The 12,736-nt window shown below is 33.0% G+C and overlaps 1 protein-coding gene and 2 non-coding genes across 3 annotated transcripts; 2 read left to right on the forward strand and 1 right to left on the reverse strand.

Annotated features, from left to right (window-relative positions):
* The first annotated feature begins 7,171 nt into the window (after window positions 1–7,171).
* Window positions 7,172–7,279, forward strand: LOC142176934 (U6 spliceosomal RNA). Its single transcript, XR_012705729.1, has one exon. It is a non-coding gene; the product is annotated as a U6 spliceosomal RNA (small nuclear RNA).
* Window positions 7,280–8,398: 1,119 nt separating this feature from the next.
* LOC107810383 (putative indole-3-pyruvate monooxygenase YUCCA9) lies at window positions 8,399–10,890 on the forward strand. Its single transcript, XM_016635159.2, has 3 exons — window positions 8,399–9,246; window positions 9,595–9,966; window positions 10,334–10,890. Exons 1-3 carry the CDS (start codon window positions 8,596–8,598, stop codon window positions 10,550–10,552), a joined length of 1,242 nt encoding a protein of 413 aa, XP_016490645.1. The 5' UTR covers window positions 8,399–8,595; the 3' UTR covers window positions 10,553–10,890.
* A 1,388-nt stretch (window positions 10,891–12,278) lies between these two features.
* On the reverse strand, window positions 12,279–12,352 carry TRNAV-AAC (transfer RNA valine (anticodon AAC)). The gene has a single exon. It is a non-coding gene; the product is annotated as a tRNA-Val (tRNA).
* Window positions 12,353–12,736: the final 384 nt, after the last annotated feature.

A 12,736-nucleotide genomic window follows, 5' to 3' on the forward strand; every position in this document is an offset into this window, starting at 1 on the left:
GTTACAACTCTGGATATCACCTTTGTTCTTATACAATGGAACCACCGTACTCCACCTCCACTCATCCGGCATCCTCTTCCCCTTAAAAATAATATTAAACAACCTAGTCAACCACTCCAAACCTGCTCTCCCCACACACTTCCAAAATTCCACCGGAATCTCGTCTGGCCCGGTCGCTCTGCCCCTACTCATCTTACGCATAGCTCCCACGACCTCCTCAACCTCGATACGCCTGCAGTACCCAAAGTCACGGTGACTCTCGGAATGCTCCAATTCGCCTAGCACAATATCCCGATCCCCTTCTTCATTCAGAAGTTTATGAAAGTAAGTCTGCCATCTCCTTTTAATCTGGGCATCTTCCATCAATACTCTACCATCTTCGTCCTTGATGCATCTCACTTGGTCCAAATCCCGAGCCTTCCTTTCTCTCAACTTGGCCAGCCGGAATAACTTCTTTTCCCCACCTTTTTTCCCCAGTTCCTCATACATACGACCATAAGCCGCAGTCTTAGCCTCTGTGACCGCCAACTTAGCCTCCTTCTTAGCTGCCTTATACCTCTCTATGCATACTCGCCTCTTCTCCTCACCTATGCTCCCCACTAACTTCAAGTACGCCGCCTTCTTTGCTTCCACTTTACCTTGGACCACTTCATTCCACCACCAGTCTCCTTTGTGCCCACCAGATACGCCCATCGAGACCCCTAACACCTCTCTCGCAGCCTCCCTAATATAGTCTGCTGTCGCTGACCACATAGTGCTCGCGTCACCACTACTCCTCCAAGCTCCCATAGCCGACAACCGCCCCTCCAACGCTTGGGCTTTATCCTTAGTTAAGGCTCCCCACCTGATTCTCGGTCTTCCTCGAGTAGACCTTTTCCTCCTCTTTAACATAATACCAACGTCCATCACCAAGAGCCGATGCTGCGTCGCGAGTATCTCACCCGGAATTACCTTGCAATCCTTGCACAACCCTCTGTCACACCTCCTGAGGAGGAGATAGTCAATTTGGGTCTTCGCCACCGCATTTTGAAAAGTAACCAAATGCTCCTCCCTCTTCTGAAATCTAGAGTTCGCAATCACCAACCCAAAAGCCTTAGCGAAGTCCAACAACGATGTACCTCCTCCGTTCCTCTCCCCAAAACCAAAGCCTCCATGCACCTCTCCATAACCACCTGCGGTCGACCCAATATGCCCATTGAGGAGAAAAGGTTGAACTGGTTAATTTTTGCCTTTCAAAATTAATCTTATAATTGCGTCTCCTATTTATTTTGTTGTTTGATTGAGTTTAATAGATGTATAGGAGACTTCTTATGTCTCCTTTTATTGTTGTTCTTTTATGTGATTGAATTGGTTAAATAACAAAATTTCAGTTATTTGTGTTAAACAGAAATAAAAGGGAATATTTGTATATCATGCAATTTTAGAAGTATTCACTTCACACATAACAAACAAGTCTTTCTTCATTCCCCAATGATTGAAATACCTAAATATAATTGACATTAGTAAATATAGTAAGTTCGGCGCTGAATTATTCTGGAAATGTTATTTTTGCAATGAGTAGGATTTGCAAAATAAATCATTCGCCAAAATAATGAAATTATGGTGGAGTAAGGGGGGAGAGAGAGATTAATATAGGCATAGCTTAATCCTAACCACATAAATGATAAATATGTTATACAATTATAGGAGTTAATTATATGGTGATATATGTTTTGTTTATAACTTTATATGAGTTTCCAGACCAAAAGATGACCTTGATTTGTAGGATTAACTAAATGATAATGATCTAATTGAGACTATAATTAGAACAGTTAATCTAATTATTATGTGATGAAACAGGTGGCCAACTTACTAATATAGGAGACTAAAAATTACCTCCATCTGTTTTATATTCTAAACTGAGTGAGTGACCTGTATCCAACATTCCAACTAGATGATTATTTATGCTAAAAGTTCCTATTTTCTTAGTTTCAAGAAAATTGTCTGATTTAAAAAAAGAAAAAGGAATTTGTCTCATTATCACTAATATTGTTTGTCCTGCATTACTTCCTCGAAACTTCTTTTTTTCACGTACTCACTTCATGTAGAATCAGAAATTTAGTTAGATATGTTGATGTGGGCTATAATTTCATAGTTTCGTACATTATGTGCTTTGTATTTTATATGTTTTAATGATAAATTATACTTTATTTGCGCATAATGAAGTCTATTTTATGTGTAGGTGAATTGAAGATGAAAGTAGAGCAAAAGGGATATTTAAACATTGAAAGTGTGCTCGAGAACAGAAAAGGAGAGACCTGACGAGGCCAGGCAAATGCCAGCTTAACCAGGCTTTAGCTTGGCGAGGCCATCCAAAAGCCAGACTGAACCAGGCGTTAGGCTGGCGACGCCGGGCTTGGGGCCAGGTCCAATCCGAGTTTTGAAGGCTTATTTTGTCTCCTGGTTTGACTAGAACTTGACCTACACGTTTAGGTCTTTTCCTACACATATAAATAGACTTAAAAACGCCAATTGGGGGGAGACCGAGATTAGGAGACGGAGATTGGACAGAGAAACCGACATTAGACTGCAGATTCGACCTAAGGAGGAAAGAACACACTAGGAGCAAGGCGGAGAATTCTTCTACGAGTTTTTCACTTCCTTCTTCCTATTTTCATTATTAGTTATGAATTCTAGTATTGTAGTTATGCATACTATAATGAATAGCTAATTTGTTATCTAGGGTTTTGATGGAACCTATTGAAGGATGATTTTCTTGTTACGTTAATATAAATTTGCCATAGTATTTTCTCTATTTGTTCAACTATATTATTCATGAGGTTGATTGAAGGGCCCTCAATTAGCTGTGCCTATTTAATATGTATTACTCAGAAGAGAGTGCATATTTAGATAGTTGTTGAACAACATCACTCATAAACGTATATGAGGGATCAATACGAAGGTTTAATGGTTGGACTAGGGATAACGAAACCTTGGTGCGATATGAGTGAGTTGTACTTAATGCCAGCTAGCATAATTCAGGAGAATATGCCTAGTAAATTGTGGTAATTACTCGGGAGAGAGTTACGATAGTTAGAGTGCTCATGGTCGATAGAGAAAACTTAGGCAAATTTATAGAAAACGTAGCGGAAAAGATTCCGACAATTGGAGAAATCATAACTCTAGACCACCTTAGTCTTGTCTCAAATTTCATCATTATTAGTTGATAATTTTACTGCTTTATAATAGTTGTTAGTTACTTAGTTAGAAATAAATATTACTATAATCTCTATAATTAGGAAATTATTTGGACTTGTATTTCTTAGCAATATTGAACAGTTGTAGCTAGGCCTTAGTTCTCTGTGGGATTCGACTCCGGACTTGTAAAATAGATTATATTTGCAACGACCAATTAGTCCTTTTTATAAGGCATAGTTGGGCGTGATCATATGTTAAGACATGTCTTTCTTTCTTTACCAAATACATTAGCGAGTTCAGATATAGAGCCAGGATTTAAAGTTTGTAGATTTAAGATTCTAGTCTTTTTAACGTACTGAGTCGTAAATTAATAATTTATACATATTCTATGAATATTTTAAGATAAATATAGGGTTTGAACCAAAGCTATTGAGTTCAGCCGAACCTGTAATGGAAGCTCTAGCTCCACCACTGCGCGAGTTCATGGGATCGATAGAATCTAGTACTTCAGCGTTGAATTTTATATTTGTACTTTTTATAGCTCACTTTTTAATTTATAAGTTATAAAATTTAAATTTTGAATTCATCGCTGGAACGTGTTGGTGTCTTTTCAACTGTGCCAAAAGGAGGGTTCTTTGTTGGAAGAACGAAATGTATCTTTTTGACACGGTTTTCTTTTAATTTACATGGACTAATGCCATGCATGTGAGATATCTTCTGAATTTCCTAGTAAGAACTAAGAAGTAAGAACTAAGAAGCAGTGGAATCAGTGGAGAAAAGTATAGTAGTAGTAGTATTTCCTCTTATTCTTCCCTACTTTTTCATGTACACTTGGTGTTCTTTAAAACTTAACCAATAATGACAACAAAATACCTTAGTTGTTAATTATATCTTTCTGAAAGTATTATTATATACACATAAAGTGGCCAGATATACAAAACCATGAATTTCTTTTTTCTATATAATTTTAGCGCCGCGTTCTTATCTTCATATATACAGAGGAAAAGCTTTGACGTGGAACTTTCAAATACAAGTGTATATATCATTATATATATACTATGTACTCCCTTCGGTTCACAATAAGTGATTTTTTGACCTTTTTTTTGTGGTCCAAAATAAGTAATTTTTTCAAATTTTAAAAATGAATTAACTATTTTTTTCCTACATTGCCCTTGGAGTAAATAGTGTTGGAATATGTGTTAGGAGTGTTTATGTGAAAAGATAGTAAAAGTTAATATGGTCAAATTCATTATTAATTAATGTTAAAATGTGAATTTATTAATCTTTGTTAAAACAGACAAAAAATCAATTATTATGGATATGAGGGAAGAGTTAATTAGGAAGGGAATGTATGTTGTGCAAAATTCCAATAGTTACTTTAATTAGTACTATGATCAAGTGGCATTGAAAAGATTCTGTAACTTTTAGCTATGATAATATTTGTTATTGATTTTCAAATTCAACTTTCTGCCGAAAATGAAGAATCAGAGAGTTGGCAAATGCACTAAAATATAGAGAAAGAAAAGCCAATCAGCGTCTTGGTACTTTAATTTGCCAACTTTACGCGTGATTGAAAGTTGAAACTGACTAATTATAGAATTCATAAAAAGCAAATCTTTGTAATGTATTACAACTAGTGCCTTTTCATTTTTAAATTTTCATTTAGTTACCAAATACCACTAAAGGTATTCTTTCCCAATACCTTCGATCTTGCTTCGTAGTGTCCCACGGAGAATTATAGTGTGAAAATATTGTTAGAATTGTGTGATTATCTAATCTAATAATTTAAGCTATGTTAGTGAGTTTACTCTTTGGTTTAATTAATTATGTCTTAACATCGTAATTCACGTAAATGCCTAAAAAAATTTCAAGGGTCAAACACGTGAAATATTTTTTGATAATGAGTGATAGTGAAATTCGAATACATGACCTTTATCTATTTTCACACCATGTTGAATTATGTGACATTCAAATATTAAATTGTTAGAATAAATACACTTTAATTTACTTAATTATATATTTTCAACAAAAATAATGCGCAAGTACTACTAAAAAATGAAATTTGGTCTATAGTGACCAGAAAATTGGTCGCCAGCCGCTGTAATATAATCAAACTATTTTTAAAGCTTCCTGACTAGATTAATATTGTTCGAAAACGAGGGATTTTATTACTAAAAAGATAGAGAAAAATAAAAAATAAAAAAATAAAAAGTTTTCGTTTTTTAGCAAAATAAAAAGTAATATTCCTAGAAGTAGTAAACTATCCAGCAGATCCTTGGGTCACAATCACAAGCTGGCCAAATTAAAGCTGGTGGGAAAATCGGGGTAATATATAACACATATCTCTATCAAATCGTGCATATGGATATCATTATAATTTTATCTCTATATCTTCTTTTCAATTTTTTATAGTAACACCTTATATAGGCTTTTGCTTTTATATACTTATCATTTTGGCCTTTTGGGATTTGACCACGGGCCATAGCAGAGTTGGAAGAATGATAGTATTGATCATTTCGAAGCCTATTTTCTATTTTCTATTTTCTCTTTGGGCAGGTCCAACCTATAAAATTATGAGTTTAAAATTTAATATTTATTAAAAATTTATTTTTTTCATATACAATATTTATTTATTTTCGGTTAAAAAGTACTATGATTTTACCTAAACAAAATCATGCATATGCTGAACATCCATATAGCTAATTTCTTGAGATAAACATTTGTACAACATTTTTTTTTCTCTCAGGTTTTTTAATTAGCTGAGAATGATTAGTTTGATAAAATAGAAACTGGAGTATCGAGCATATATATAAAATCTGATTCTCTTTAATTCTTGGAATAAACTTAATTACAAAGAATGGGCAGAGTTTTTTCATGTGTGGTCTAGATCATAGGGTGACGAACGTAGAGTTGATGATAATACCTACTACATCCCAACTTGTTTGGGGAATTAAATTTTTTTTTAAATGATTCTTAGAAATATCTTTAAATATAATTGTAAAGTATATGCTACTTTAGTTTTAGGTAAAACTTCTAGTTCTGTAGATAATATTTCAAAAAAGTTAAAAGAGTTGATGTTCAATGCTACAGCAAAACTTAGATGAGTTGATCTTGCAGTTATAAATTATAATCTTTGAGCTCTTTACAAGACGAAGAGGGAGAGAGATATTTGCTGAGATTAATTAGAAAAATAACCTCGATATTAAACTTGTTATATTTATCGTTGTATATATACTGCATTTATATTGATCTTTTCTTTGGTATAAGCAATATCCATATTATTTTGTACTGCAATTCCGAAATTATTTTTCACGAATCCAATATATATGAAATAATTTACACGGAAATAAAACACATTAAAGACCAAAATAACCTTAATTTTGTCTTTTATTTTTTATTTACTTCAAAAATAAAGATAAAATAGTAAACTATTATGTTATACAATATATGTACGCCATATGTTCATTTTTTTATGCGAAGACCTAATCATTTGCCTAGAAAATATACACCAGATATTTTAGTGAAAATTACTCTCTATATTACGACCTTTGTATTATAATTCTTGCATAATTTTACCTGCGTACGGACGACTCGAAATAAATGGGAGGGTCAATACATGGTGTGGAACCACCTAGGTGTTTCAGCTGGGAAGGTATGGGCATTTTAGGGTCCAATAGCCTTAGCAGTCAAATCACAACTCTCGGTCTAGGAGCGGATTCCGAATTTGATATTTATGGATTCAGTATTTTAATTTTTTTAGGTTATTTTTTATTTTAAATTAATATTTTATATATATATATATATATAATAATTTTTTTAAAATAAAATACAGAATTTGTAAAAATTATTAAATTCGGTCGAACTCATAACCATCCTCCTCCATAGTTGTAGCTATATCCTTATGTGGGGACTTTTGGACCAAAGGGTCAGAGATAGGGATTGGGTGAAGTTAAATCAACCCTTCAACACCCTATCCACGTGGGCGTTTCCAATGGTTTTATTCGTACAGAGACATCCGATAAAATTGGAATGATACAGAGAAGATTAACACGGTTCTTGCACAAAAATAACACGTACAAATGGAGAAATAGTCCGATAGGCCAGTAAGCTTCATACCTTCTGAAGATTTTTCTGTGATCTTCAGTGGGGCTTAGCTTCACAGTAGGACCATTAGAATCAGTCTGAATTATTGATCTCTTAATTATTTCTAGTTCGAAGAAGCATGTTTAGTTATTTTCAGTACAACAAAATGCATTTCCCCTTGATAGGAAGCAAGGAAACTGCTTACTATTCTAACCATCATTATATTTGAATTCACCTAATTACTATCATTAAGTTTGTGTCACCTAATTACCATCGTATGAAACGTTGTAACTTATAATTAAACACAATGTGAAAGAAATGGGTTCACCTGTATAATCTTATGTATCCATTCTATTCTATTTAAAAGACTATTAAGAGGATTTAATCGGATGGTGGCGATAATAAAATCTAGGACGGAGGACTAATTGTAGTATCTATAAGAGGATTTAAATAGATGGTGGCGGTAATGGAATCTAGGACGCACGACTTGTATTATCTATCTAGATCCAACAAATACAAAAAAAAAAATATTGAACCCACTCTCTAGTCTTTCCTTGCATATAGTAGGTAAAAAAGCTTTTTCGATATCCTTCATATTAATGATATTTTTCTTTCTCTGACTACTTAGTATGTTTCGAGAATCAAGTTTTTAAAAAGAAGAGAATTTTTTACCAGTATCATATTCGAGAAAGAGAAAGACATTAGTGAAAAGATAGATTTATTCGATCTGACTTGAATTGAACAATGAAAAGTCTTGCCAACGAAAAACTTTATATATACATACACATTAAAAGTTTTTATTATTTGAGCTAACGATAATATATGTCTCAATACTCGGTATTGAACGTCTTACCCCATAAAGCCACACTAATTCTCAAACTATACAACCGAAAAAAAGTAGTCAAAAACAAAAGGAATAAAAACCAGGAGCTAAACCCACTCAAACCAATATAAAATTTGAGTGTAATATTTTAGTAACATTAATTATGTAAGAAATAAAATACTAGTAACAAGTAAGCATATGATAGCTTATGATTTGAGAATGACCCGTCAAAAGCATTTACTTCCCATCTTCTGTCACATGCCCCTTTCCTATGCCACAGGACAAAATAAAACCCTCTATATAAGGCTACTTCTACACTCCTCTCTTCAAACAAATTCAATTGTCTTCAATTCTCTCTTCACAAAATTCTCTATACTCACGTACAAAAGTTCAAATTTTACACTACAAAAACCAAAGATCCAACACCCTTTTCATAAGAAAGCATTTGTCTATTACAGCCATTTGTCGCTCTGATTCGTTTAAAAAAACATCATTTTCACAAGAAAGCAAAAATGTTTACCATCTCAGAACAAGATTTCTTTTCGCGAAGATGTGTTTGGGTAAATGGACCTGTTATTGTAGGTGCAGGTCCATCGGGATTAGCTGTAGGAGCTTGTTTAAGAGAACAAGGAGTTCCTTTTGTAATTTTAGAAAGAGCTGATTGTATTGCATCTTTATGGCAAAAAAGAACTTATGATCGTTTAAAACTTCACCTTCCAAAAAAATTCTGTCAACTTCCCAAATTCCCATTTCCAAATCACTACCCTGAGTACCCAACAAAGAGACAATTCATTGACTATCTTGAATCTTATGCACAACACTTTGACATTAAACCACAGTTTAATGAGACTGTTGAATCAGCTAAATATGATGAAGCTTGTAAAGTTTGGAGGATTAAGACTGTTTCTCCTCTTGGCTCTGAAGTTGAGTATATTTGTCAATGGCTTGTTGTGGCTACTGGTGAAAATGCTGAGAGAGTTGTGCCTGATATTGAAGGATTGAAAGATTTTGGAGGTGAAGTAATTCATGCTTGTGATTATAAATCAGGAGAGAAATATCAAGGGAAAAAAGTTGTTGTTGTTGGATGTGGCAATTCTGGCATGGAAGTTTCTCTTGATCTTTCTAATCATAATGCTCAACCATCTATGGTCTGTCGTAGCTCGGTAAGCAGTACAGAAACGAATCTAGAATTTAAATTTGACATTTAAACTTTTAGATTCTTACCACTAACATGTTACCCTTTGAAATAACGGGTTCAAATTTAAATATTTTTGAATATATAGATTTTGAAATTGGCACATACTTAAAGAGCGGAGTCCACTGACTCTAAATTTTGAATCTGCCACTGGCATTTCTTCCCTTTGTTTTGAGCAAAGACAAAAAAAAGTAGCAAACCATTAGGTTTTTGCTACTAAACCATTACACTTTTAAAATTATGAGTTCAGAATTTATATTTTTTGAAATTTTGGTGATTTTTCTAATATTTTTTTGCTCTGTTTTTTCTTGTTCAGGTTCATGTTTTGCCTAGAGAAATCTTTGGAAAATCAACATTTGAGTTGGCTATGTTTATGATGAGTTGGTTGCCACTTTGGCTAGTTGATAAAATTCTACTTATTCTTGCATGGTTTATATTGGGAAACATTGAGAATTATGGACTTAAAAGGCCATCAATTGGTCCACTTACACTCAAGAATACACAAGGAAAAACACCTGTTTTGGACATTGGTGCCTTGGAAAAAATTAGATCTGGAAAAATTAAGGTTATCCCAGGAATCAAGAGGTTTTCATGTGGCACTGTTGAACTTGTCAATGGTGAAAAATTAGAAGTTGATTCTGTTGTTTTGGCTACTGGTTATTGCAGCAATGTCCCTTTTTGGCTACAGGTGAGAAAATGTCCTAATCCTTCTGGACCTTTTTTAATAATGTGGACAGTTTTGGAAGTTTCTTATAATGATTTTGAAATAAGTTTAAGTTATATACACAGACAATATACAAGATATTTTACGCTGTCAGTGCAAGAATAAACACTTTTTGCAAAAATAGCCGAAAGAAAGAGGTGGTTATAGAAGGTTCTTGAACAGTGGCCTAATGACTACAGTAAGTTTAAGTTACATATACAGACAATTTAAAAGAATTTTTACGCTATCAGTGCAAGAATAAACACTTTTGCAAAAATAGACAAAAAAGAAAGAGGTTATTATAGAAAGTTGTTGAATAGTGGCCTAATGTTATTTTTGTTATGTTTTACAGGAAAGTGAATTTTTTTCCAAGAATGGATTCCCAAAGGCACAAAATAACTGGAAAGGAAAATCTGGGCTATATGCAGTTGGATTTACAAGGAAAGGGCTAGCTGGTGCTTCTGCTGATGCTACAAAAATAGCACAAGATATTGGCAAAGTTTACAAAGATGACCTTAAACAAAAGAAGCAAAAAGTTTCTACACACAGAAGATGCATCTCAACTTTTTAATTCATCTCAAGCATATACAAGTTCAAAAATTCCCTTTTTTTTTGGTTTTAACAGGGGTCATGTATAAAATAAATGTGTAAAAAATATATATACAGAATATACAAAAGGAAAACAGCAGAAGACAGCATATACAGAGATCAGCCCTCTCCAAAAATTAGCTCAAGTTTTTGCTAACTGTTTGGGCGTTTTACCTTGAGGATGAAGAGGCATTTCTCTATTCTTTTTTTTTTCCACAATTTTTTTAAAACATTGGTTTTGTTTGTATTGAATTCCCATACAAATTTGTACAATTATTATCGCTTATTTATTACAATGACAAAGATATTCCTTTATTGTTATCTGTACTCTTCATAAAATTGTTCTAAGTTTCTTGCTTAGCTTTCATGACAAATTGAGCACTAATGCATAAGTGGGCACATATATTTATTAAAAAAAAGAATTAAAGTGTATACATATATGATTTGATCATTACGATTTTGAACCTATTGACTCTAAATTTAGAGTTCGCCTCTTATATGAACAAATATTGGGTTCATTGTTAAATGAAAATGAAATTTTAGTGAGAAAATGACTTGAATTACCCATTTTGCGCATACTTTAAAAAGGAATTGACAGAACACGTAGTACTGGAGAAGGAATGTGCTAGTATTTCTCAAGTTCTTTTAAAGTCATATTCAATACAGTTTTGGCCTTTTGGGGTTCTGATAGCAACCAGTCATCATTTCAACACCCTTACTTAGCATATACATTATTGGTTTAGGTACATTAAACAAGTCCATACCCCCAAAAAACAAAAAATAAAAAAATAAATAATAATAATAATAATAATAATAATAATAAAAAATAAAAAATAAAAAAAAAAGGTACATGACATTTGAGCTCAATTTTAAAGAATCGTGTAGACGGTCCTTATCGTCGTATTCATTCTGAATTCACTAACTTTATATTATTTGACTCCGATCATATGGAGCCAAAAATTTGAGATCTTTCATACAGGGAGATCTAGGATTTTTAAAACATCAGTATAAAGAAAGAAAAAGTACTAAATAAAAATTGATCCATATTCCTTTAAATAACCAACTTAACATGAAACCAAGTGAATCATTCAATCTTTTTGAAGTATAGGTATCAGTAGGTAATATTAGATCAATTTTAGGAAGTACGATTTGATGGCAAGAGCATGAGTTAGTGGTCACTTTTATTTTGGGCTAAATCCGCCCCTGATCTTTCATAATATCTCACTCATTATCATTATTGTTATTCTTTTCCATTCGATTCTGAAATAGAGAGATAATCATTGCTTTCTTTGTGATGATGATCAGATTTTTATTAGAGTTTGACTCAGCTCTAATCATAATTAACTGGTATCAACTCTCTCTTGTCTAGCACATGGACAGACTCATGCTTTTAATAAATTTTTTACAGTTAAATCTTCTCTGTAAAGCACATTAAAAAACTCGCCACATTAAAGTAATAAAACGTTTTATCAGTATATATAATATTCCCATAATTAAGCTGTCTACTAAATTATTTTTTGTGACAACATATACTATTACTAACAAAACAAATCAGAATAATCGAAGAAAACAGATAAAATGACTTTATAGTTATTGCCATAAGTTGTCTTCAAACTAAATTTGGTCACAGAAAAAAATATTCTAACAAATCTAAAGGTCCGAATAATCGAATCGAAGAAAAACAGAAAAACAAAAAAACAAAAAACAAATGGCTTCGCCCGGACTCGAACCGGAGACCTTCAGTGTGTTAGACTGACGTGATAACCAACTACACCACGAAACCAGGATGTGGAAGTTTTGCCTTCCACCCCTAATCGTTAGGAGCATTTCGTGTTTTTTGAATTTTTTTTTTTAATTTTTTTTTGCTAATGAATTTATTTTATCACTTTAGCATCAAGTGATATGTATCTTTATTTTAATTTGTATCTTTTTAGATTTGATTGGTCTAATGTAATTATCGGGTTGTGGTACGTATTTGACGTCTTTTAAGTGCCTTGTTGTTTAAGGCTTTTTCGACTCGAAACAAATCTTATCTATCATCGTCTCAACTAGGGGCGGAGCTAGCATCAACTAGTACCCCCATCGGACTTTAATCTTAAGGGTTCCAAATAAAATATATAACCATTTTCAACATATATACACTTATATATTCAGAATTTTTGCAAAG

Source organism: Nicotiana tabacum, chromosome 22 (genome assembly GCF_000715075.1).
Source record: "Nicotiana tabacum cultivar K326 chromosome 22, ASM71507v2, whole genome shotgun sequence".
NCBI classification, from domain to species: Eukaryota; Viridiplantae; Streptophyta; class Magnoliopsida; order Solanales; family Solanaceae; genus Nicotiana; species Nicotiana tabacum.